The 26,780-nt window shown below is 36.7% G+C and overlaps 2 protein-coding genes and 1 long non-coding RNA gene across 5 annotated transcripts in view; 1 reads left to right on the top strand and 2 right to left on the bottom strand.

Moving 5' to 3' along the window:
• Positions 1–26,780, bottom strand: part of LOC147657945 (uncharacterized) — a 72,675-nt gene that overhangs the window by 30,904 nt on the left and 14,991 nt on the right. Inside the window, exons 2-3 of one of the 2 annotated variants that reach the window (XR_015291620.1) lie at positions 12,582–12,707; positions 12,084–12,171 (exon numbers count right to left, since the gene is read on the bottom strand). This is a non-coding gene — a long non-coding RNA (uncharacterized LOC147657945). Of the gene's footprint in view, positions 1–12,083; positions 12,172–12,581; positions 12,708–26,780 lie in introns of those variants that run through there. The other variant, XR_015291619.1, reaches the window with a different exon arrangement.
• On the bottom strand, positions 15,054–16,386 carry LOC100864710 (uncharacterized). Its single transcript, XM_086906267.1, has 2 exons — positions 16,062–16,386; positions 15,054–15,863 (listed from the first exon to the last, which is right to left on the bottom strand). The coding sequence occupies exons 1-2, from the start codon at positions 16,077–16,079 to the stop codon at positions 15,222–15,224; spliced, it is 660 nt and encodes a 219-aa protein (XP_086762393.1). The 5' UTR covers positions 16,080–16,386; the 3' UTR covers positions 15,054–15,221.
• LOC147657946 (uncharacterized) lies at positions 21,156–26,061 on the top strand. 2 transcript variants are annotated; one of them, XM_086906374.1, is made up of 3 exons: positions 21,156–21,459; positions 22,739–23,175; positions 23,667–26,061. In XM_086906374.1, exons 1-3 carry the CDS (start codon positions 21,405–21,407, stop codon positions 25,659–25,661), a joined length of 2,487 nt encoding a protein of 828 aa, XP_086762500.1. In that variant the 5' UTR covers positions 21,156–21,404; the 3' UTR covers positions 25,662–26,061. The 2 variants fall into 2 exon arrangements, with proteins under 2 accessions (XP_086762500.1, XP_086762501.1); XM_086906375.1 differs by having other exon boundaries at positions 21,195–21,484.

Genomic DNA, 26,780 nt, shown 5'->3' with positions numbered 1-26,780 from the left:
GAATTCCTCGACATGGAAGTCGGCCCAAGCAATTCGACGTAATTTCCTCTGCGAATCAATCGAAATTATCCTCTTTTCATACCGCAGGACCATAAAGTATCGCCACTTAATTTTCCTTCCTTTCTTCCTTCAATTCCATGAAAAATGCGGTTACGTCTTCTTTTCCCAGCTGAAAGCTTTCTTCTTCTTCTTCCTCTTCTTCTTCTTCTTCTTCCTGAATCGTCGCAAAGTGTTTACCACTTCGCTGCACCTCTATTTTCCCCTGAATTTCCGCAGGAAGCGCGTCTCTTATTTACCTCCATTATCCACTCGATTCTTTTTGAATCTTTCAAATCCTTTAAAATACCATTTCATCAATTGACTTATATATATACGTATTCTGCAATTAAAGCTCCAACGATCTTTTTTCTCTCTCTCTCTCTCTCTCTCTCTCTCTCTCTCTCTCTGCAAATTCACTTTCTACTCAGGGAGAGACGGGCAGGCTCCATAGAAACAATTTTCCTTTTGGTGCCCTCCCCGCTTCTTTTGTCCGCATCGAGTTTCTTTCAGAAACTCTGTCCAAGAGATGTACGTGTTCAGCAAAGTAAGAAAGAATACTTTTCATCCCTATTCTACTTTCAGAGAAGGTAGAACGAGATGTTGCGTTAGTTTAGATTCTTTTTTTTTTTTTTTTTTTTAGTCGAGGCGAAATTGATTCCTTCTTCCTCTTTGAAAATTCTCTCTCTCTCTTTCTAATCTTTTCTCACCTGATTCTTTTACGAGTATAAATTTTATCCTATATTTTCCTGTATTTTGTAAATATATCGCGCGACGCGGGGAAGGAATGAAAGGATTCCGGAAAATTACGTCTGAATACGAAAGCGAGAAGATGGAGAAGAAAGGATAATTCAATTATTCAATTCCCCCGCTCTTTCAAATCCCGACCATTTCCATTTTGAAGATGGTAATGCGACCCATCGTTACACCTTCCTTTTGAATTATTTTCTTTGTGATTAACCGTGGCGACGTAATAACGGGAATGTTTTTACTTTTCGAGTTTTTCTTCTTTTTTCAGTGAGAAGAGATTATCTACCGTGAAATATCCTTATATCGAGGATTATTTGTAATTTGATCGATTTTATATTAATATTGTTTTAGCAATTTATATTTTTTTCGATTTTAATAGAAGAGTAAATTATACGTGGAATAGATTCTCCAAGATATATCTGTTCCATTAAGTTTTCCTTTCGTCTCTCTCTAACTTTCGATCGACGATCACTTCGAAAAATGGTGTGCAGTGCAAGTAATTTTCGACAGAAAAATTCTTCGAAGAATGGGTCGAGATTAAAATCCTTTATCTATATAATTTAATTTTTACCAATTTTTTTCTCATCGTATTTCGATCCATCGATCGATTCCGATTCACGAAAGATTCTTCGTGAACGAATAAGATTCGAATTAAAACTTTCTTTCTCACCGATAATCCTATCTTCTTGCCGGAGATATTAGTTTCTTTAAGTGATAAATGTCACCTAACTCGAAGAAGCAAACTGACTTTCGACGAGTAAAAATTAGGTTAGGTTCAAAAACTTCTTCCCGTTCGAATCGTGCAAAGTTTTTAATCTTCGAATCAGATAATTTTCCTCATCGCGAAAACAAGAGAAGATTGATACAAAAAAAAGTGAAAGATTCTTCGTGACGAATAAGATTGAAATTAAAACTTTCTTTCTCATCGACAATCCTATCTCTCTGCCAAAGATATTAGTTTCTTTCAGTGATAAATGCCATCTAACTCGAAGAAGCAAACTAACTTTCGACGAGTAAAAGTTAGGTTAGGTTAACTTCTTCCCGCTCGAATCGTCCAAAGTTTTTAATCTTCGAATCAGATAATTTTTCCTTTTCTTTCTCATCACGAAAACAAGAAGATTGATATAAAAATTTTTTAAATGGATCGAACATTTAGCGTCGAAAATTCTCGAGTGAATCAATGAAACGAAATATATATATATATATAAAATCTTCAACAGAGACGAATTGGAATATGAGAAACGATTGGACGACAGAGATTCAACGCGATTTCCTCTGCAAATCGGTTCGCAGTTTCGACACGTTCCGCTTTAATATTGAAAGCTTCGATCAAGCTTCATCCCCTCGAGAGAAATCTCGGTCCACGTTTCATTGGCTTTACGTTTCATCGAAAGAACGGACATTAGAAACGCGTCTCCCTCGTGTTTTCTCCCCCAAATTTTCGGCGCATCCGGTTTAACTCGTGAGAAACACCGGAAGTTGGAATCCCATCCCTTCTCAGAGATCTCAATCCTTCGCTCCATCTTCGATAATATTATCTCGCGAATAATGGTATTCTAATGGAATTAACTTGTAATATCCTTATTCCTGTAACGAGAATATATCGTTTAATATTTAATATAAGTGTTTCGATTATTTTTCTTTAAAAATTATTTCGTTTTTTTCAAAAAAGAAAAATAAAATCGTAAAATCGATGATTAAGTTGGACGAAATATTTTTCGAATATTTTTTTTTTTTTTTTGGAGAGGAGGGGGAAGAGGTACGAAATTTTATACCCGTTGAAATTTCATGTGTGAAAAATTTTATCGTCGGATTACGGATTAACTTGATTGAAATACGCGAATCGTACTTATGAAACATTAAACGATTAAGAGTAATCAATCCATCCAAAAAACGGATAAAAATGAATATAGATATTGATTACGTATATTCGGATAATTTTATAATTCTCTTATTCATCATCGAGACCGATCTTTCGATCTTTTTTTTTCTTTTCTTTTCTTTTTATTAAAAATCGATGGAATTTTTAATAAAATTCGAAGTGGAGGATGTATATTATCTCGATACAGTTTATTATCTCGAGTTTTTCGAACGGAAAAAAGTTTTGGAATTTTTCAACTCGATCATCGATGAAAGATCATCATGCACGCGTGTCTTTTCCACGATTCAAGTTTATGCATAGCAAATTCTTTTCTAAAACGTTTGTCTCATTCTCTAGTTTGTCAGATATTATTATTCGTTTTAGTATTTTTATTTTCTTATTGATATCGAAATTAAAGTGGATGATTAATTTCAAATTAGTTGATTAATTATTATTTTTCTTTCCTTCGATGTTTACCCTCAAACGCTTCGTTCCAAATTTCCCCAAATTTCTTATCGTTTCATTCCTCTCCCTAATTTACTTTCTTTGATTTCACTTTCCCTTTCACGCCCTATTTATCCATGCTTCTATTTGATCCCACTTTTGTCTCCGATCCTCCATTGTTCTTCCCTGTGCAATATCCTTTTGTCTTCTTTCCCGATACTTCCCCCTCCCCCCTTTCTGTTTTCATTTGTATTCCCTCCACCTACACCCATGGACATTTCTGTCCAGGAATAGAATCCTCCCATTCCCCCCATTTTTCATTCTAAAACTTTATTTATCCAACTTTATCCACCTAAAGGATATATTTCTACTCCTCTGTCCTTCCTTTCGATCTTCCATCTCCTCGTTTTCAACCTTCTCTTTGCCCTTTCGCCATGTACACGAAATTTTAATTAAGTCGAAGTTAAAGTTGCTAAAGATAATTTATTATCGTTAATTTATGCTACACGAACAAATGTTACTCAACAACTCTTCTCACACCTACCATCGTCCTCTGCTTCCTCTTCCACTCTTTGTTTTTCCTTTCGATGCTTTTTCCCCCTCTTAAACCTTTCGCTAGCTAGTGATGGGTTCGAGTTCGTTATCGATCGAAAACATTTTCGAATTGAATTTGATTACTGCTCGTCCCATTTCTTTCATATTTAGATATTCATTTATGTATTTGCACACGTGTTTGCACACAAGGAGGATAAATTGGATGAGAAGATTCATTAATGGAAAAGGGTAGTTAGTCACGTGTTTGGGAAACGTGTTTCGTTCGCCACAACATTACGTATTCGTATCAATTTCGAACTGGAATAACGCGTAAAGGTCATGCGTCTATGAGCGCTCTGACGATGTCAGAGTCGGGCATTAACCTTTTAGAAAAAGTAACTGGTTAAAAATAAAGTTATTTTAAAAATTATTATTTGAAATATTATTTCGTTCGTTCGAATTACAATCTTTTCACTTACAGTTACAATTACAGTTATATCCACGATTATTATTATTATTATTATTATTATATTTAGAACAATAAATCATAGAATTTTATTAATTTTATTCGTTCAACTTCAACTAATAAATTTTGCCCATCTTGCGCATTTAAAACGGGATTGGAAACGGGAGAAAGAAAGAAAAAGGAAGGAAGGAGAGAATGTTGCAAGAATGTTACGGAATATTCTACACCCACGCAAAAACAGGGAGATTAAAATACTTGAGGAAGATTCAAGGCTGAGCTATACTTGGAAATATATATATATACATTTGTAAGATTTAAATCTTCTCGAAGGATTATCTCTCTCCTCTCATCCCACCCCTACCCTCCGCTATTTTTCCCCTCTTCATCTTCGTTTACTCTGCACCCCACCCTTCCCCGCCAGTCGTCTTTGATCATTGTCACTCGAAGAACAGCCTCCCCCTCCCTCCACGCGTGCACGATCCATGGGACACGAAGTCACAGGCCGATGCGAAACGCTTGGAGAGAAAAACGGGGTTCATCAGCCGTGGATGATCGAGCCTGGACGCTTGCTGGACGCTCTTTTAAATCCGTGGCCGACGCGTGTGTGGATGCATTGGGTGATTCGATACTTGTTTCCTTTTAAAAGCACGATGAAAAGCTCGAGAGATTTTTTTGAAATACAATCACAAATGTAAAGAGAGTAAATAGAAATTGGAAGATTGGAGTTTGGTCGAGTTTTTCTTTCCTTTCTTTCTCGAGAAGAATCGATATTTTTTTTCTCTTGTTTTTGGAAGAAGGTGTGTCGCGATTTTCTGCTTCGATCTTACTTGGGCCGCGAATACACGGTGAAATTTATTCGTTTCCAAGGTTTACACGGGAGGGGAGAGGAACAAGATTGTTGTTGACACACCGGGTATACACGGTGTTCAACATCGCATGAATGTGCCGTCACGTTGACAACGAGAAAGACGAGGGGGGAGCAGGGAGGGGGGTGGGTGGAAGGCACTCGAAGTAAACCACCCCCTTGTCTTGCTTAACATGTGCACACAGTATGATGTTGTACTGTGATACGTCATGCGATAAATTGATATCAGCTGCGGTGTGTGTTCACGCTTTCCCCGCTGAATCGCATCTGGTCACTGTTACCACGTTTCCTCCTCTTTTAATTTCCGTTTCCCTCGTTCGATTTCGAGGAGGCACTATCCCTTGATAAATTCATCATTTCCAATGATTTGTTAATTCTTTCCTTCTCCCCCTCTAAAATTTTTTACGTTGAACCGTGTTTTCTTTAATCAAATGTATCAAACTCTTTGCCGACAAATTGTAATAATATTTTAGAGTGCAATACTTTCGATGTTCATCGTAATATTATTATTAATTTTGAAAAGTCGATTAGAGAAATAATGATAAGACAATAGCTTAATTTAACTTGACAAGTGTCACGATTGTATTATGTTATTCTGATTAAATTTATCAACAAATTGTAGTAATATTTTAGAGTGCTTTCGATGTTCATCGTAATATTATTATTAATTTTGAAAAGTCGATTAAGAAGATAATAATAAGACAATAGGTTGATTCTAACCTAACCTAATTTAACTTGTCTACACGGTTGTATTATATTATTCTAATTAAATTTATCAATCTTTTTGCCAATAAATTGTAATAATATTTAGAGTGCAATACTTTCGATGTTCATCGTAATGATATTATTCATTTTGAAGAATCGATTAGAGAAATAATGATAAGACAATAGGTTGATTCTAACCTAACCTAATTTAACTTGTCTACACGGTTGTATTATTTAATTATTCTAATTAAATTTATCAATCTTTTTGCCAATAAATTGTAATAATATTTAGAGTGCAATACTTTCGATGTTCATCGTAATATTATTATTAATTTTGAAAAGTCGACTAAAAAGATAATAATAAGACAATAGGTTGATTCTAACCTAACCTAATTTAACTTGTCTACACGGTTGTATTATATTATTCTAATTAAATTTATCAATCTTTTTGCCAATAAATTGTAATAATATTTAGAGTGCAATACTTTCGATGTTCATCGTAATATTATTATTAATTTTGAAAAGTCGATTGAAAAGATAATAATAAGACAATAGGTTGATTCTAACCTAACCTAATTTAACTTGTCTACACGGTTGTATTATATTATTCTAATTAAATTTATCAGTTTTTTGCCAATAAATTGTAATAATATTTAGAGTGCAATACTTTCGATGTTCATCGTAATATTATTATTAATTTTGAAAAGTCGACTAAAAAGATAATAATAAGACAATAGGTTGATTCTAACCTAACCTAATTTAACTTGTCTACACGGTTGTATTATATTATTCTAATTAAATTTATCAATCTTTTTGCCAATAAATTGTAATAATATTTAGAGTGCAATACTTTCGATGTTCATCGTAATATTATTATTAATTTTGAAAAGTCGATTGAAAAGATAATAATAAGACAATAGGTTGATTCTAACCTAACCTAATTTAACTTGTCTACACGGTTGTATTATATTATTCTAATTAAATTTATCGATCTTTTTGCCAATAAATTGTAATAATATTTAGAGTGCAATACTTTCGATGTTCATCGTAATGATATTATTCATTTTGAAGAATCGATTAGAGAAATAATGATAAGACAATAGGTTGATTCTAACCTAGCCTGATTTAACTTGACACGTGTCGTGTGTTATATTATATCATATTGATGAAATTTATCAATCCCTTTGTTAACAAATTGCAATAATGTTTATCAGAAACTTTCAATATTCATGGTAATAATATTATTACTTTTGAGAAGTTGATAATAGAAATAATATTAATTTTGATTTTAACCTAGTCTTACTTAACACATATCGCGTGTTATATTATATCATATTAATCAAATTTAGCAATCTCTTTGGCAATAAATTTATCAGAAACTGCAATACATTCGATATTCATCGTAATGATATTATTACTTTTCGAAACACTGATCGTAGAAACAATAATATTACATTTGAATTCTAACCTAACTTAATTTAACCTTACAAGTGTCACGTGTTATATTACATATTATATTACCTCGATCAAATTCGCCAATCCCTCTGGCGACGAATCGCAACACTACTTATCGACGTTCAACAATATTATCACTTTCGAGAAGTTGAAATAATAACACAACAATCCAAGAGGTTGACTCTGACTTGACACGTGTCACGCGGTTATACCTCGATTATAGCAATTATAGCAACTGTTTAGCCGTCTCTGAAGAGCTCTTTCCGGAGGTAAACCGGAAACGTGTGAATAAACAGTGACAGTTAATAAGAAAAGTTGTAATTAAACCGGTTAAATCGAATCTCGTCTCGCAGGTGTGACATAGAGGGAGGAGGTGGATGCGACCCACTCCTCCACCTCCAATAATAAATTGTCGTCTCGTCTTGACGCGAAGTTAGTCCCGTTGTAATTACAAGTTAGTTCAATTCATTAATTAATCGCGTCTTTGTTGTTGAGTCTGTACGGTCGTTTAGACGGAGCTGATTACATCGGGGATCGAAGCGAAATTCGCTCGGATTGCGCGTTGCAATTTCGTCTCTCTCTCTCTCTCTCTCGTTTCGAATCTCCTGTTTCGAGCTTCTGTTCGGCTGTGCATGCGATTAATTGGCCGGTGACATCTGTTTTAACTTAACGGTTGAGCAGAAACTTTGAACAGTTTGGAAATGGACTTTGAAGTGGAAGTTGAATTTGAATTGTTATTATTATTAGAAATTCAATTCTTTCGATACGATTTGACTTGTTTTACACTTGCAATTGTCTCCTCCAAATTTTTAAACATGGCATATTTTCCTTGCTCGTATATTTTTCATTACTTGGAATGAAAATCCACTTTTTCTCTAATTCGAAATTGTATCCTCGCATTATAGTTGTATGAGAAATTTTACGACGATTCTCGAGCGAATTCGAATAATTAAATAAACAATTCGAACAGAATCGAATTGAACGATTGTTTGGATAATGAGTTTGAAATAAGATCATTGGTGGAAGATGATTGATAATTGTCAAAGGCTTTAAGATTCCTGATACTGACATTTTACAAGTATTCGAGGAGTATTTTTGAGATGATCAATAATTTGGAAAAATTTCTAATTTGGAAATGTTGAAGATCCGGCGGAAGAAATTATTATTCAATCGAATGGAAGATATCTGTCTGAAAGACACGTGAAAAATTGAATATTTGAAGAGGGCGAGAGAAACCCTCGATGAGTCGGCTATCAATTAAACTTTCGTGTGACGTACGTGAGATTAGAGATCATTAACTATCGACAGGATTGACTATTTCCACTCACGGATCGTCATTTACACGCTTGAAATAGATAATACCTGCCTCGTGCATACTCAGTTTCGAAATTCAATTTTCCAAAGTTTAAGGATTGCTCTCTAATTGAATTAGAATCTCTTTTGTCGTGTCTTCTGGCAAAATTTGAATATCTATATTTAAAAATAACCTCTAAGTTAAAAGATATCGTCGTCGTAACGTTGAAAAATTGAATTTTTATTTTGCAAATAATTTTGTAGCAACACGCGATGTTCATACAGAATAAATTTTCGTATTCAAATATATACGAATTATCAATTTAATATTCATTATTCTGAATAATCAAGATATGATATAAATAAACGTCTAAATTTATATGAATATACATTTATTCGAAATCCTCTCGAAATTTATTTTATAATTTTTCTCTTCCAACTTTATTTCGCTCGTATAAAGAATTAACGATAGATAAAAATCGCAATAAAAGATTGATTCAGAAGCTTCGAGATTTCTTAAAGTTGAATCCAACCTTTGCTTCGACGAGGATTTTTTATCTTCTCTACTATAATAAATATTTAAATAAAATAGATTGCAAACAGTTTGTATTCGAGAAATCGAGATTTTTAAATCGAACTATCTCTTCTCGAACGAAGTGTCGAAAAAAATGAAGTTCGAAAAAGATTGCGAGTTTATCACGGCTCGAGAAAGTCGGTCGAAGATCATAAAGTCGATACTCGTGCCTTCAAATTTATACACGGTTTGTACATTGAGCTTTTGCAATCGTAACCGTATATAAAATATGCAGATCCATCGACCGACACTTTTCCACTGGATGGATGTTATTTCCATGATTGCGAAGAAACTAAACTAAAACTGAAACTATATCGTATGAATAAAAGAAGCGACTATTTTTTTTTTCTTTTTTTTTTTCACGACACGGTTTCGATCATTGAATTCTTTTTTAACTTATCTTTTTTTTTCTACGCGATAAATCACAATAAATTTAAAATATGAAATTCTAAGAATAAAGTTTTCCAATTATTTTTCCACGTAGCGAGTCATGATAAACTTTACCGGTTTTATAAGTCCAATTGAATTATAATACACTTTTAAACATTGTTCAAGATTTGTCGATTTACTTCTTGCCCTCTTGTTGTATAGGACAGTTTGGCCAACTTTATATTTATTACTTGTAAACTGCGTTTTGAGATTTTTCTCTTTCTCGGGGAAAAGTGAAATGTTCGAAGAACGTTTATTGCATTGGATGGGGGCTTCTCGATGAAATTATCGAGTTAAAAGATTGCAGAAAAACAATTGTTATTATATTAAAGATTGTTTTGCAAATATTCCATGAGAGAAAAAAATTTTTTCCTAGAGTGAATAAATAAAGTGTGTAATGTAATTTCTCCTGAAAGTAGAATAAACTGTATGTCTGACCATAGGTGGCCTAATTCTACTCGCTGCGTTTATCATTCCTTTTTCCTTTTAATTCCTAGGATTATAGAAACTGGATTTTACCCCTATGATATTTCCTTAAATCTTTTATGTAAATATTTCTCTAACTTATATCTCGATATTGAAAAAAGATTCGAAAGATTCGAGTCTAATTCGATTATAAAATCGTAAAGAGTTAAAACGAGGTGAAAATTTTCAATAAATCCATCAAAGGCTTCGTTCACTTCGTTAACGAGGATGTGAAATTTCCTTCTCATATATCTTCATTCGTTTCCTGTTTACTTTCAAAAATCTTTTTCAACGACAAGCGTTGTATTATCAAGTCTAGAGGCTAAAAACTATTTCATCTACTAGAAAAAAAAAAAAAAAAAAGAAAAATCACCACATTGCTCACTCGACTTTTAAACACAAGACTTCCTCTTAATATTAATAATGAGACACCTGGGAATAGTTTTTATGGTGAAGAAACGAAGATAATAATTAACGCAGCAACGAAATCTGAGAAAAGAATATTAAACAGATTTATTTTCATATGTTTCATTCGTGTAAGAAATTTTTTCAATATATCGTTTATATATAAGACAATTAATTCGTAGAATAACAATTTATTTTTATTTCCTGTCACAAATTCAATTTATCGAATAATATTTAGTAAAAAATTCTAAGTGATGAATAACCGTGCTTCTTTTCGTTTTTTGTTTCAGGTGAGTGGAAAGCTATTCTTTCTTGCTATTGAATATCTGCAGATTCGTAAGTCGATTATCATGGTGTTACATTTTTATGCATAATTATATTAATCGAGAATAAATTAATAATTATTATGCGCTGTTTCATTTAAATTTATTGCAGTAAATTATGAATAATTTCTTTATCACTGTCGATTAAAGTGAAATCGATTTTGAATTCTATTCTATCCGTACGATTGTCGGTTAGGTAGAAAACAGTATATCACGTACAGAGAAGGTAGAACGCTGCAAGCAGAACGTTGCAGTTTGTAGCTGTTGATAATATAGAGTTTCCTTCATTATCCATTACCAATAACGAAACGATAATACAAAAAGACTTATCTTTAGAGATTTGGTGCTCGAAAGATAATGACGTAAAATGAACTTGATTTTGATATTATTCACAGGAATAATATTATTAAAACAAATAATATTCTTATCCTTATAAGATTTTCACCACTATTAGAAGACTTAAAACGCATGAGCAGTATTTTTATAAAGTGTTCGAGTATTGAAAAAGAAAAGCCAGAAGAAAACCATCCTTCCTCCTTACACTAAATAGTTCAAAAACAATGGACCAATTTCATGATATTAATTAGAAAGAATTATATATATTTTATGTAACATTAATTCTTAAAATAAATTTATAAAATAATTAATATTTCATAAAATCCAATATAAGATACAGTAAACGCGATTGTTATTTTCCTGCAATTCTAATAATAAACTATAATTTATCTATAGCAACATCGATTAAAAACCAATCATTTCCCCATAATGATTGTACGATTGGACAGCAATCTATTCTAAAACGAGCAGAGTGGCAAAGTAGTGTAACAATAATTTTTTTAAATCTAAACAAAATGATCCAAAAGATGGGAAATCATTTTTTCCTATTCATTTTCTTTCTTCGAGCACTTGAACCATGAAATTCAAAACTAGGCTCGAGATTTCCTAATCGCAGAACAAAAAAAGAAGAAAAAAGAGAAAGAGAAACTAAATCGCGAAAACTGAATACAGACATGGACGACGATCATTGTGTTCCCCCGCACATGCAAAATCTCTACGTTCGTTTCGAAATCCAATTCACAACCGCGACCACGAAATTCGAAAAATCGATGAGCAAAACCAGAAACGAGTGGCCATCGACCGCCACTCGTCTCAGTTTCGCTCTCGACGTTTCAAGTTGTATTTCCTGAAACAGATTGTCAAACAGATTGCCGTCCACCAGAGACAATCTGCCCAGCCTTACCTTGTTAATTAACATCAATTCGCGTTAAAAAGTGGCAAAACTCGCTCCACGATTCTCACGCCTATCTACGATTTGACATTACTTTTTTTCTTGAAATCGATGACAAGTAATCATTGCATGATAGAAATGTATCGTCGAAATTTAAAATTTAAAAAAACGTAATGAATATTTTAAAAATGTACGTACGACTTGTAAAGAAATTGTAATAGGACAAAACGATAGGAAATGAAGAAAAATTAAAACACTAAGATTTTAATTTTAGAGATCACTAACTCGATCGTTGTTTCAAAACTATGATCGTTGCCTCCCTTTCATTCGAGCAGCATCTGAAAGAATTAAACTTGAAAATCCTGAAAGATGTTCCATTTTTTCTCAACAGGCCAATACTTTTTCATTTTATTGAAAATCACTCTACTTCGTTAATTGTGTCAGGCGAAGAAAAAAAAAAAGGTGGATGAGAATTGAAAAAAAGGATTAATGATATGCAAAGCGAAATAACTGGCTCTAATTTAATTGCACAAAATAACCTCGAGCGGTTCCTTTATCAGAGCACATCTTCGAAAATAATAAAGAAATAACGTTAAAAAATACATTGCCTGAAATATCTTCTCGCATAATATAATTTCGTGTGCGAAGAAAAACCAAAATTAAACGCGTTGTTGTGTTGTATGTATCGTGATATAAAAATACGAAAGAATATTTTCTTCACTGACATTCAATGAAAATTATCACTCACGGGTTTAACAAAAATCGAAAAGTCGATTCGAAGTTTTCGTCCTACGAAGGGATAAATAAACGCACTCGACTCGTCATGGAAGGCCTGCATCGTCGTTGTGATGGTCGTGAAAGTTGCGAGGCAACGCTGTAACAAAAAACGATATAATTTAGAACGTGGATTAGTCAGAAATTAAAAAAAAAAAAAAAATTGAAATTTTAACGAAAATTAATGATAAGATTGATGAAATTAGTGTCTTCCAATGAATATAAAGAATTCGAAATTCAAACGATTCCGTGGATGGATGGAGTTTCATTTGAATAAAAAGATAGTAACCTCCTCGCGTGATGGATGACCGCTTTATCCTCTCGAGAGGAGCACTGGCTCTAAACGCTCTACTCGAGAGACGAATATTTAAAAGAAGGTAAAAGACTATTGACGCGATCGTTTAAAATCGTCGAGCAAACATTCACTCTATTTTCGTGTTCTATCCGTTAAAATTTAAATAAACATAAATTGGCTCTAATTTCCAACCAAGGATATAAATAGACGAGGCGGGCAGTGATTTTTACCAAAATCTCGTAATTTATTGAAAAATAAATATTGTAAATGTAGAAAAGGAGGGCGAATGGAAAATTCATATACAGATATATTTAAATAAATTTGAATAAATTTAATTAATTTAGATAATTTGGCCGGTTATGGAAAATCTTATGTCGTATAAATATTCGACGATGCTTGTAATAAATCAAAATGAAAAGAAAGTTGGGCTGCGTGAAGTGTAATTGTACATTAGAGAAATCTGAAACAAACAAAACTAAATGTAATCATTAGTTTACCAATGTTTCTATAATACGATGCGATTTAGTGTGATTTTTATCATGTAATCTCTCCAACGTGATAATATAATTTTGGGAAAATTTTTCTAACGTGATAATTTTGATAAAAAATATGGAGAAAAACGATGCCAATTACCAGGTCTCTCTCAGGAAGCGAGGAGGTGACCCCGTATAATAAAAGTATATATAAAAATGAATTATTAAGATTATCTTACTACACGAGAGTGAACTAAAACTAATAAATTTTAAAGAAACCTAAATTATTCTAAAAATGGAATAATAATTTAATTACCACTATGTGGAAATATCTATTGAAAGTTATAATAAGAAGTAAAGGTAAGAATAGAAATAAAAATTGAGAGGTAAATATAAAAGTGTAATAAATAAATAAATAAATAAAGTAAGAGTAAGTGAGGAAATAAACGAGTGAAAATAAAAATTAATAAACGAATTAAGAAATAAGAATATGAATGAATGAATAAATGAACGAAAATAGAAATTAAAATAAGTAAAATAAATAAATAAATAATATATTTATATAGAAGTATGGAATGTTAATTTAAAAAGGTTCTTTAAAAAAATTTCTAAATCGATAGAATTTAATTAAAGTGTTATAATTTCGATGTATACGTCAAACGAGTTCGATAGAGAATGTATTCATTCTCGCGACCCGTCTCGTATTTATAGAAACCGAAGTTCAACGAACGTACACGTTTCTCTCCGATTGCTTTAAAACTTATATTTCCGATACAATAATTAATAATTCAACATTCTCTTCAATTTTTATTATTAATTTATGCATCCAGCAATTTATTACAACGTAATAAACGTAACAATCGACGCATATTTTTTTTATATAAATAAAATTAGATTCGATGTATTATTTATATTTACCATCATTGATTAACATTTTAAGCAAATTTAAAATTACGAGGTTTTACACGATAATGTAAAATTACAAAATTATAACATTTTATCATTATATTGTGACTTTAAAACTTAATTTTGTTTGAATATTTAATATTGGAATTTTATTCCATCTCAAATGATATTAAAATAATTAGAGAGTTATTATAGTATTTATTATCAAATATATTATATTCACCTTTGCGATAACGACGTGAAGACGATTCGAATTTACATCAAAAGATTGTTTCTTCGAATGATCGAAAGTGAAAAATTGCACGTTATATACAGAAAGTACGTATCGGCCATTTTTATTATTCCGGAGAAAACGCACGGTAAAATTTTTATCCTCCCTTTACAGAGAGAGAGAGTTAAAAATCGGTATAGAAGTCATGACCTGATTCGTGTGAAAGCTCGGGAGGAGCTTCACGTGACGCGAAAGGATTTTCGCTGACGTAATCCCACCCCACACGAGCTCCATATTGACCAATCGGCTCGAAGAACTACCGTTGTTCGCCCATGCATCGCTGTTTTAATATAACCTCGCCTATTCGACGCGCATCTCGTATCCACCCTACCTTTTGATCGTTCCTCGCAACCATCCGTCGCAAGTGTCGCGATTAAAGGTAGATGGATACTTGTCGAACCGTTTCAACGATAATCTTCACCCACTGCGATACGTGTATATATATATATATTAAATTTACAAGAAAGGGATTAACTCGATATGAAACAATAGAAATCGTGCTTATCGCAAGTAAAAGTATAATTTTATCAAAGGATACAAAAAATGAATGAAAGTACAGACTTCAAGAAAAATTTTAATTCACAGGAGATAAAGAAAATTCATTTTGACCTTTTCTCTTTTTTCTTCTCGTCCTCCATTCTCGATTTCCTTTTTCCTTTTTTTAATTCCTCAAAGAGCGCCAACCGCTCCAAGAGCGGCAGCACCTCCGGACGAAGCGTATCCAAGATTGGAGGCGAACCCTCTCGAGGCAAGATCGGTGGTGGTCGCCAGGCCGGAAGCCAGGCCGGATCCAGCCGTGACGCTGCCGCTCGAATCGATTCTAGAAGCGAAGCCGGCTCCAGCCGAGCTCGAGGACACGGCCGACACCAGGACAGGAACCGACTGAGACACGAGCTGGGGAATATTGACGTGTTGGGAAACCGAGATCGGGGAAGCTTGCAATCTGACAGGAGGCTGAGGAGGGCTGACGGCCACTGTCGTGGGTCTTTGGTTGGCTGGATGAGCCGTCTGAACCGATACTTCCCTCAGCACCGGCGCCAGAGATTGCCTCGCGTAGTAGGCGATCGGTGGATACCGTTGGACGAGCACTGTTGGCGCTTGCTGAACGATGGCGCCACCGTCGACTCCTGCTGAGAGTTGGCCGTTGGCGAGTCCCGATAATCCGAGCCCGCCACTCGAGGCGGGGCCCAATTCCAAACCAACGGATGATCCCGCCGTGCCCAACAGGATCCCTCGTTTCGCCTTTTTCGGTTGTTCCTCGGCTGTCTCGGCTTTCCCGGCTGCCACGACGAAGGCCGCCAAAAGGCAGAGCTGAGAGGTTAAGATAAATGAGTGACAAGCTCGGCTTTTCTTCTTTTTGGTGATGAGATGAAGGTACGAAGCTTTGTAATAAGTAATCGAAGTTAGGCGAGAATAAAATTGTCTCGTTTGTTGTCGAATCTACCTGAATATCCATTCGTTCGTGAAGATAATTTAATTCTAACAAAGAGTATCTTTTCGTCTACTTACAACGAAGGCGCTCCTCATTGTTGCTCGTCTCCCGAATGCGCGGATTCGAATGTGATTTCATTCGTTTCGGTTCCTGATTTTATACATCATGTACGGCTGTACAAGGTTCACTTTCACTGAAATCGACTATCGTTCACGCCCTGCTCGAGTATTTCTTCTTCTAATTTTTCTTGTTCTTTCTTTCTTTTTTTTTTTTCTTCTTTTCTTCATCCCATCATCCGATCCTTCTGACCCGCGCGGATAACATAACCGCACACCAGGTTGAAAACATAACGATTCCGCGAGCACGCACACCATCCAATGCACATCTACACCAGACACCATTACTCATCGTTCGCCTCGGAATACGTCGTTTTGTATCCGTAACACCAATCTCTGGATCGTATCGTGTGTCGTGCACGCGTAATGCTCCTGTTTCTCGTCGTCGTGTCGCCAGCACGTCTTTTGCAATCAGGAAGTATGTCGATGATTTTTTTCTCTCTTTCTTTCTTTCTCTGGGATGGATTCAGATATATTTGGTGACGATTGTTGAGAGACTGTTCGTGGAATCGGTGTATTAGGTGATCTTTCTGCCGATTCCTCATCTATCGTTCAACGAGAAATTATATTTTTTAAATATTCTTCGATTTTTGGTCCAAGACTGATACGCGACGTAAAGTTTTTAGAATTAGATCGAGGATGATTCCATCCTCGAAAATGCGCGCAGATGGCGCCACTGTGTATTAACATTGCGAATGATCCACAACCAATGGCAAAACGCGTTGTATCAAATTCGATAGCTTCTCGTCCTCGAAGAAGCTTCCAATTGGTTAGCCAAGTAACATTGGGCCACCCGCCATAACGAACATAGCGTGGTACGAGCGATTATTCGAACGAACGTCTTCGAACGTAATCGATAAGATATTAGTATTTATTTCGTTTCAGTGTTATTCAGTGTGTACGAAGTGATTGTATACAAGGGAACGTGTGGTGACAATTTGAAAACACGGAAGTTGTACGAGAGTCGCATCGCGTCGTCCAACTTTCCCGGTGCACTCGAACGATCGTCGTCTTTCGAATTAAAATTTCCGGCTTTGAATCTTTGCTACCACTTTTTCCACGTTCCGTGAGATACGATTTCCTAAGCGCTTGAAACCGTTGCATGGACTGGAATCTCGTCGCGACACTTTTTGAAAACGAAAGAACGCTGTTTCAGATGGCGCCACGAGCGGTGAAGTAATTCGAATTCGTGATCGTAGGAAATAACGTTGTAATCGATTATTTTGCAGAAGTTTCACTGTCATCAACAGCTTAATATTCTTCTTGACATTTTTAAGGGTACCTTTCCAATATTCTAATATTATTAATATTTTTCTAGAGAAAGTACATCTGCATCGTCCGAATGCGAAGTAATTTATGAGAAAAAGGAACTTATTAATATAATATTTTATCGTATATTAATTTCGATAGAAATTATGGGATATATTTCGATACTTTTTCACGTCTGAACGTGAAGAATAAGGGTAATAAAGTAGAAAGCTTCACGTTATTCGAGGATAAGCGAGGCCTCTTTCGGTAGCTAGATTTCCAGACGATATAAGGCGATTCCTCTCGTTGAAAGAGGCTCGACAAAAAAGCTCTGATATTCGCCCTACGCGAAATTTCACAGACGTGAAGGATCACTTTATATTCATCGCGGTAAAGTACAATTGTTATTCAAATCGTTGCAACTTTTATCTAAACAGTCCAATTTCTTTTCAATCTCTCATTGTTTCGTTCCAAACGTTTGCAAAATCCAATAAATATTCGTCTCCTAAAAAACTTTTTACTATCCATTATTATTCTCTCGAATCCACTTTTCGATTATTTTTCGAATAAGAAATACAAAGATTTCTTTCACATCTTCGATTGAGCTTCTTGAAACTGTTTATCGATAGAAGAATGAAGATAATTTTTCAGCGAAACGAGCTTAATCTCTCCAACTAATCGATCGAATCCGCCTATTAGTTGACACATAATCTTATTTGCGCAATCGAATCGCGTATGGTATTGCATCGTGTGCAATGACTTCCTGCTAACGATATAAACGCTTCGATGGAGGGGAGGGCGGCTTGAAACTCGAAACCATTGTATCGAACGATTTGCTCGAAGCTGCTTCGATAAAAAAAAAAAAAAATGTATTCCTCGAGACTGATCTCGATTTAATCCTTCAAACTTGGGATTAAAACTTTTGCTCGACGATTGATAAATTATCGTGAAAGGAAAAGATTAATTTCGTATCATAATTTCGATCGCCGATTTATATCGAAAATTCGAGCGAACGAACTCCAAGTCGAGAGGTTGGATTAACGGAAATCCGATAATCTTGCAAAGTCGAATTACGAAAGGTGGCGAAGGAGATAATAGGCTCGGTTTAAATTGATCGACGAAACGAGATTTTCGAGAGGAAACAAAACCGAATTAACCGTGAATACGTTCAAGTGGTGAAGACAAAATTATATCATATCGTATCATCCGTATAATCGCGACGTTTTCTTCTTTCGTTCGAAAATTAAAAATACAGTGGAATAGCAAGAATCGGACGATAAAATTATCCTAAAATAATCCCCTCTTCCTTACGGAAAATTTTTTAAAAAGTAAGTACGAAAGTAATAGAAAATGTGTGTGCACGAATACTAGACTAAAAGAGAGAGAGAGAGAAATTTTGTTAAATCTTCTTATCTCTTTTTCGTAAAATATTTAAAAAATGTATATATATATATATATTAAGGAATATAAAATGCGAAAAATGTTTTTACGAAATCCTCTTACGTATCCTTCTGAAAAATTGAAATATTTGAAAAAAAGAAAAATAGCAAAGTGTACTAGATGATATTAGAAATGTTAACAAAATAAGTGTATATAATTACACTTCTTTGGAAAAATCTCGTGGATCCGACGATTTATTAAATTCTCTCCACGCCAGTTTCGATTCTGCTTGACGCACTGGACGAACTTATTCCAAAGATCGAACGCTTGTCGAATGACTCGTGAAGAGATGGCGGATTTCAATTTCCAATCGTTGCTATGAGTATTTTATTTAAAGAAAGGAAGAAAAAAGAAAAAAAAATCGGAGATTCTTCGAGAAAAGTGTCGAGCAAACATTTGTTATTTTTTTCTTCAAGTAAATACACGCACTAATGATAATCTGTTCATAAATTATTTCGAATGCACAAACACCGACTCCTCACGCTCGCCCAATATTTTCCCTCAAATATCCAAATAATCTTTCTCCCCTCGGCCGATATCCTTCGTACGATGTGCAAACGCACGATTATATTCATACTTCCTGGAAATTTCCACAAGCAAAAGTAGAAGCGAGAAAATGGAAGAAAATGTTCTCTGAACATATGGAAGAAATAAAGGGGATCGAGAGATGAAATCGGTATCGATTTTTTTCGAACGTGTTATATTTATTGTGATAACATTTTTACGAGAGTCTGTATCAGGGAATACGAATTTAATTGTACGACTAAAAATATTGAAAGAAATCAATTAGTAAAAATTTAATAGACGTTCCTTTGAACGAATAAATTTCTAATCAGGAAAAATATTCAATACATCGTGAACACGTGTCTCTTTGCGGAACGAAAGAGAAGAGATGTAAAAATATTTGTTAAACGAATTTTGAAATTTTGAAAAATTATTTATAAAACGATTTATATATAAGAAAAAAATTTTTAAATAATCAATATTTAAAGAAGATTATGGAGGATTAAAATGATTTTTATTCATTTATTTGTCTTCTTAAAGGGATAAAAGAGGCTTCTAATATCTCTTATGCACTTCCTTCGTGGCAGGTGTTTCAAAAGCGGTTCGCTTTTCGTTTGATTATTTTAAAATGTCGAGAAAATGTCACGGATAACAAAATAATTTGCCGGTATCGCGATCATCTCATATTCGTGTGCATTTCGAACGTGGACATCTGCCAAACTTGTTCCGCAAAGATAGCCGATGCGTAATCACGTCTGTTTGAATCGTCGTCCGAAAAATATCAACGTCGCCAATTTTTAACGCCGATTAATTTTGTCGAAAATTTTCATCGCGATATCTCTCAAATTAATTCTGATATTAATTCAGATTTCTCAGAAAAATTAACTCTCAGGCACGAGAGCTGACTCGATATTTATTTACGCTTGATTCTCTTAAAATAACGCTTCCTCTTTATGTATAATTTTATAAAACGTGGAATGGTTGGATTTTTTTTTTATCTCGTGAATATTAGATCGTGATGGAACCTACATTTTCAGCGACGTTAGTCCGAGTTTAGACAGTCGTGGCGATGGAAATATTATTTTCAAAGTTTTCGAATTTTGTAAGCATGGAATATATGCAATGAAATTAGTTCGAGTGAAGATGAGTTCGATTTTTCGTTGTTGAATGATGAAATTAAGAAATTGAAAGTTGAGATGCAGCGAGAGAAGGTGAAAAACAGGAAGAATAGACGGTGAACGTAAGAACAAGTTATTAGGGATTTTAGTTTAATGAGTTAATTTTAGTCAGATGAGTTATTAAATAAGAGAAAACGAAAATGATAAAAATATAAGAAGATGAAAAATATGAATAAGTAGACAGTAGTAATTTTTCTTTCCTTATACGTAAAGACACGTAAAATACAAAATAAAATACAAAAGTTTTATAATTCGTTAATTCGTGTGTGAAATCATTTCAAGTTAGCTAAGAAATGCACGGGAAATCGTCTGAAGTTGAGTTGGTTCGTCCGAGCGAAAAAGGCAAAGGGTTAATAAAAATGTGTAACTCTCTGTTGTAAAAAAAAAAAAAAAAAAAAAATAGCCAAACATTTTAGATTAAAAGAGCACGCGGAATCAACAAAGTAAAAATTTCGAGCCTAGCATCTTCGTCGAAACGAAAAATATTATTCAGATTCTCCTCCAATTCTTGATCGAATTTTCGTGGAATCTCGAAGCGAGGTAATTCCTTTGGCCAGCCAATGGCAAATATCAAATATCATTGGTTTGATCGATCGAATCCTTCATTTTTTTCCTCTCCCCTCCATCGACGTTCTTACGACGGCCGAAGAAAGAAGGTGGGGAGCCGATTGAAGGTGGGAGCGATGGAAACAAGCCATGTCTCGATAAAACAATCGTTCGACTCGATTACCCGGCCGGCGACACACGAATGTCGCTGTCTTCGTCAGGATCTCGGTGGAAGAAAATTCGCGTTTCGAACCGCGACTTGGTCGAATTATGGTAGAAGTGGGCAGCGAGGACACGCGCCCCGTTCATCGACCTGTATCAGACCTGTGGTAAGAGGCAACAAAGCGAGGAGATGAGGCGGTATCGATAGCTAACCTTCTCGAACGTGATGTCAGTCGAGGCCAGAGCCAGCGACACGACCACTTGCGCTTCGGAGACCGATGGTTCGTTATTCTTAATCCATTAGATGTTAGTATTACGTTAGTAGCTCACCACCATATCCCGGCTCGTGAATTCGAGCGAGGGAACGTTGAAAGAGGAACGAACTTTGACCAAGATTAAAATAGGTGTTGTTGTTGGCTCGATAATGTGCAACTATTGTACTTGATTCTAATGATACCTAATGAAAAGGAAAGAAGTGAAGTCTGTTTTAGAGTTAGAGTTAGAGTTAGAGGGAGATAGGGAAAGTCGAAAGTCGAAGATTGATTGATCTGTAGGGTTTTTTTTCTTCTATTTTTTTTTTTTTTTTTTTTTTTTTGAGAAAGAAATCGGACAGCTTGCAGAGCTTGACGAACGGTATCGTTGGCATTAATCATAGTCGAGACAGGAATGTATGGGGGAGACTGATCATAGCGGGGTAGTCGTTAGTATAGAACGCAGTGAATGAATGGGCAACGCCTCGATGCATTATGACTGATAGTTATTGTTCAATTTAGTTCGCGCGATACAGAATTACACGGAATCGTATCTATTGTAAATTATAATATATCCCGCGTTTATTAGGGAACTTATAAATTCGAATATGATATAATTCGTTATATCATTGAATTATTATTTTATTCAACAATACCATCGTACATAATCGATTTAATTTCGGTATAGAGGTAACTATGGGATCGTGTATTGTAAAATGGAATATTTATTAGGGAACTTATAAATTCAAATATAAGATATTTTAGTTTCGAATCGATTTAATTTCGATACGGAACTCTGTTGGAAAATATAGTATTTGTATAGTATAAAATTTTGCTACTCTCACAATCAATATTGTCATCAGTACGTCTTTCATTAATTTAATTTCTATATAATTCTATTGTATGATGTAATATTTATTTTGCCCTTTGAATTTCCCTTTGTCCCCAGCAAAGTTTTGCTACTCTCGCATTCTCGCAATCGATATTGTCATCTGTACATCTTTCATTAATTTAATTCCGATATTACTCTATTGTAAAATATAATATTTATTTTACCCTTCGAATTTTCCCCAACAAAATTTTGCTACTCTCATATTCTCATAATATTGTCACATATACCTTTATAATTGATTTAATTTTAGATGCAAAACTCTATCGCAAAATACAATATTTATTTTACCCATTGAACATTTCTTTATCCCCAGCAAAATTTTGTTCTTTAATCGATTTAATTTCGACTCGAGAATTAAATTGAAACATCATTATCCGCAACACAACGTATACTACCACGACCCCTTTCTATCGTTAGACGGAGATTACGAGACGTCCAGCGAAGGGGTGATTCGTGGCGTGCAAGAGAAACAAGTTAGAGATATCTATCCGACGAAATCGCGGAGAATGGATTCGGAGTGCGACGACGAGGCGGAGAATTTGAAAGGGGAAAACTCGTCGGAAGATTGTTGCCATCAAAACAACACCTTCGTGACGAACGTGTTGTCCAAATCCATGCCCGTGCTGAAAAGCACATCGTCCAGGGAGAATAACGAGGAGGAGGACAAAATACCGATGTCCGAATCCTCCTTGGCGCGTCATAAGATGATGGGCAAGATCGAGACACGAATAGGCTCCCTTTTATCCTCGACATCTAACGTGACCAGGTCAACGGATACGTCTAGAATGGACATAATAGACGAGAGTTACGAGCCCAAGAAGCAGGAGTCGAGAACCACGCTACCTATCCTCCAGGTGATCACTCGGCCGAATCACCACCAACCGGATAACGTATCCTTCCTACACCTCTTTCACCTTTCTCACTAATTTCTTTCCGCCTATCTCATTATTACACGCGCCTATCACGAAGTAGGGAAAAAGAGGGAGTACTCTCGTTAAGGATATAATAAAAGGGCAGTTTATCGCGAGAAAAAACGAGCTAGCTTCTCCAAGTAGGAAAAAAGAGAAGTACTCTCGTTAAGAATATGTATACGAAAAGAGAATGGTCAAAATGGTTAAGAAACTTAGGTCTAAGATTGATCTGCTAGCTATCGTTAAAAATATAATGAAAGCAAAGGCAGTCAAAATGATTGAGAAAGCTACTCCTGATATATAAAAAAAGAAGAATCTTGATTAATCGATAAGTTCTACCCTTACTTTCGGGTTTCTTCTAAGGGAGGGATTAGAGTAAAATCACAATTCCTAATTTTCCCTAATTTTTTCCTCTCTCTCTCTCTCTCCCCTAGGACACTAGCACCGATTTCCAGAGCCCTAAAGACGCGACGTCCTACGAGTTATCGGAGGACAGAGAGCTGAGCCAAAATAGCCAAGAGAGCAAAGGGAGCAAAAATAAGGGAACGTTCTTGAACAAATCGAACAAGAGGTTCAATCTCGCGGGGACGTACGGGAACGACGATCTGATAGGCATAGCCGAGAATCCCAATCCCTCCATCAGATCCTTCTACTTCCCCCCGATCCCGGAGAAGGACGTTTCTCGTGCACGCGCGAGGCCGGTCCAGGCGCGGATCAAGAAGGGGATGGAGGCTATACTGAAGATAGACAACGAGTTGAATCCTCTTCAGCACAAATTGAACAGCATCACGGACGAGTTTCGTGCCCTGGTCAGCCAGGATCATTATTCCTCCCAATACACGATATCCTCCGACATATCCGGCTGTTATCTTCACAGGGCGGAGGCGTTCGATCACGATTCGAGCATAATAAACAACATAACCCGCCTGATAAAGCAGGAGCATCATCGGGCCGATCTTCGAACCGACTATTACACACCCATGTACCCCGTAAACAGGAAGAGCGCGCCCATGAATCAACCTTTGTTCTCGATCAAGGAATCGGCGAGCAGGAATATCGGTATCAGGAACAACGATTCCTTCTCCCTCGTGAATCCCATCCCCGGCTACTCCAGATCCGTGACAAGGGACGTGTCGAATGTGGGGAGCGGGAGCAATTGGCAGAGCGTCGAGAAGGGCAGCAACGATTACGTCTCGAGGAAGAACTCTTACGTTCGATTCAGGGAGAATCGGATGGAGAAGGATCCGTCCGGTTCCCTGATCACCTCGATCAGCAGCTCCCTCTACAAATGTCACAGAAACCCGAATCCCGATTTTCAAAAGCCCCAAACCTCCTCGTACTACGACGAGCAAGAGTCGGGTGTCGGGTGCAGCGACAAGTTCGCGCAGAGGCAGACGAGGTTTCTTTACAACAAGCCGATTCACGTGAAGACCCCTCACCTGATCCACAACTCTTTCCCGGCTAAGAACGCGAACAGATTCTTGAATTTCGACGATCGGCCCGTCCTGTCCCAGGCGGAGTCGTGGGGGGAGTGCGCGGTCGCTTTCCGCGCTGGGTCGGAGAAGATGGCGCCTACGTTGATTGGGTCGAGGGAGTCGATGGTGGTCGCGTCGAGGAGGCAGGTGGTCACGACGCAGGACACCTCGACCATCACCTCGACACCCGAGGGATTCGTGATAAGCGTGAACACCTCGATGCACAGCCAGGACTTGGAATCGTCGAAGAGGGATCAGAACGTGATGACGTCGAATGACGGCAACGACGAGGCGAGGGTGGAGGAGGAGGAGGGTTCGCGAGATGATCCTCGGGCGAGGAAAGAGTTTCGGGACTTGGACGTCCAGTGCTCGGGCACGGATCTGCAGACGGCGAAACGATCGACGGAGATCCTCGTGAAACCGTCGGAATTGATGAGGTGCGGGAGCAACGGGAGATCCTCCAAGAACCTGGAGAGCATGGAGTTGGTGAAAACGAACGAGGAGAAGGTGGTCATCGTCCCCATCTTCTTCACCGATGGGATCCCTGAGCCGTCCAAGGTTTCCCTGTTCAACCTCGCCGCGAAATCGAGACGCCACAGGGCGAATCACTTCGTCAAGCTGGACAAGAAGTCATCCTCCGTGACCCAGAACAGCGTCTACTCGGGTCGCAGTGCCGAATCGTCGGCGATCGAGTCCTCGTGTTTGGGCCAAAAATTGACCAACAGGAACAGCGGATTGTCGGTGTCCTACGTGAGTCGGGGTGAATCGTCGCTGCGTTGCAGGAATCCGTCCCACGTGTCGAACGCGACCAAGACCCTGTCGGACTATCACCACAACAGAGGTAGGCACAGTCACCAGTCCAGCAAGGCCCACTCCGAGTCGATGAGAAGGGTGAAGAAGAAAGTGATACAGGGGATGATGAGCTCGCCAGAGGAATTCCTTTCCGACACATGAGTGTTTTCCCTCGTAATTGGAATTGGAAGAATTGGATGCTCGCGTCGCTCTCGTGGATGTCCCTCAAGTATCGTGATCGTGAACCGGTTTAATGGTATCTTGGATCGTAGATTATAGGGTCGTGGATATATCTCGGCCTGTTTGGCGACGTTACGCAAAGATCAAGAATTCCCGTTTTCACCTTTTCTTGGTGGGAAAGGTGGTTCTGGCTACCCAGACTCGTTGCTACATTTTCATTCGGACGCGGATCGGAAGACGCATTTTGGAATCGTGCGCATCGTTACAGTGTCGTTAGCTACGACTATAGTCTTTACGCTGTATATTGTAGATAAGCTTATGGCGTCTTTTGTATACAGTCTTTTTTTATCGAAACAAATATAACTATTATCTAATCGCTCGACGACGATTCTCCGAGAAGTGATTTCAATAGAAGATGTTCGTTCCCTTTAAAGGTGAAAATTTTGTTTCGATCTTAGCTTAGTCTTAGCCTTCGCTCAGACGTAGGAATCCAAGCGATGATAAGCGGCCACGCATAAAAGAAGCCGGCGAACCGGTTTTCCGTCCAAGGAAATCCGTGACATTTCACTCACGGATCGCTCCTGACTCGAGGCTGATCCGAACGATCAATGGCCAACTGTTCCACCATTTTCGCAATTTTTCTCCACGCTTTTACAACAGTCTCGAACGTGTCATCATTTCCATCCGTTCGAACAATCGGGGAATCCATTGATAATCACGGTTCGCCAAGATCTCCTCCACTGAGGAGAGTCTGCTCGAGGGCAAGAACGTTTAAGAAGGTTGCAGAAAGTTGAACGAAGTCTATGGTTTCGCTCGGTTCGTAACTCACCTTAATGGAAACCTCTTGTTCTCCTTATTGAGACACGAGGATTGAGGGAGAGAGAGGAGGAAATAAGATGTTTCGCGGGCCCCTCCCGATAAATCATGGACGTCGAGACATAATTTTCGTGCGAATCTCGGTCGAACCCTGTTTCCATCGATTGTACGAAATGGAATAAGCACAGTTTCCTCGCCATCTGTGTAAATATTTGATCCCCAGGTGTAGTTGCTCTTCGATTCTCTTGATCTCTTTGTCGCTCGTTTTATATCTTTATAATTTTT

This window comes from Apis florea, unplaced genomic scaffold (assembly GCF_048593485.1).
Source record: "Apis florea isolate Af1SG1 unplaced genomic scaffold, ASM4859348v1 contig_2492_pilon, whole genome shotgun sequence".
NCBI classification, from domain to species: domain Eukaryota; kingdom Metazoa; phylum Arthropoda; class Insecta; order Hymenoptera; family Apidae; genus Apis; species Apis florea.
The sequence above is the reverse complement of the archived record's forward strand: the minus strand, read 5'-3'. Positions and strand labels throughout refer to the sequence as shown.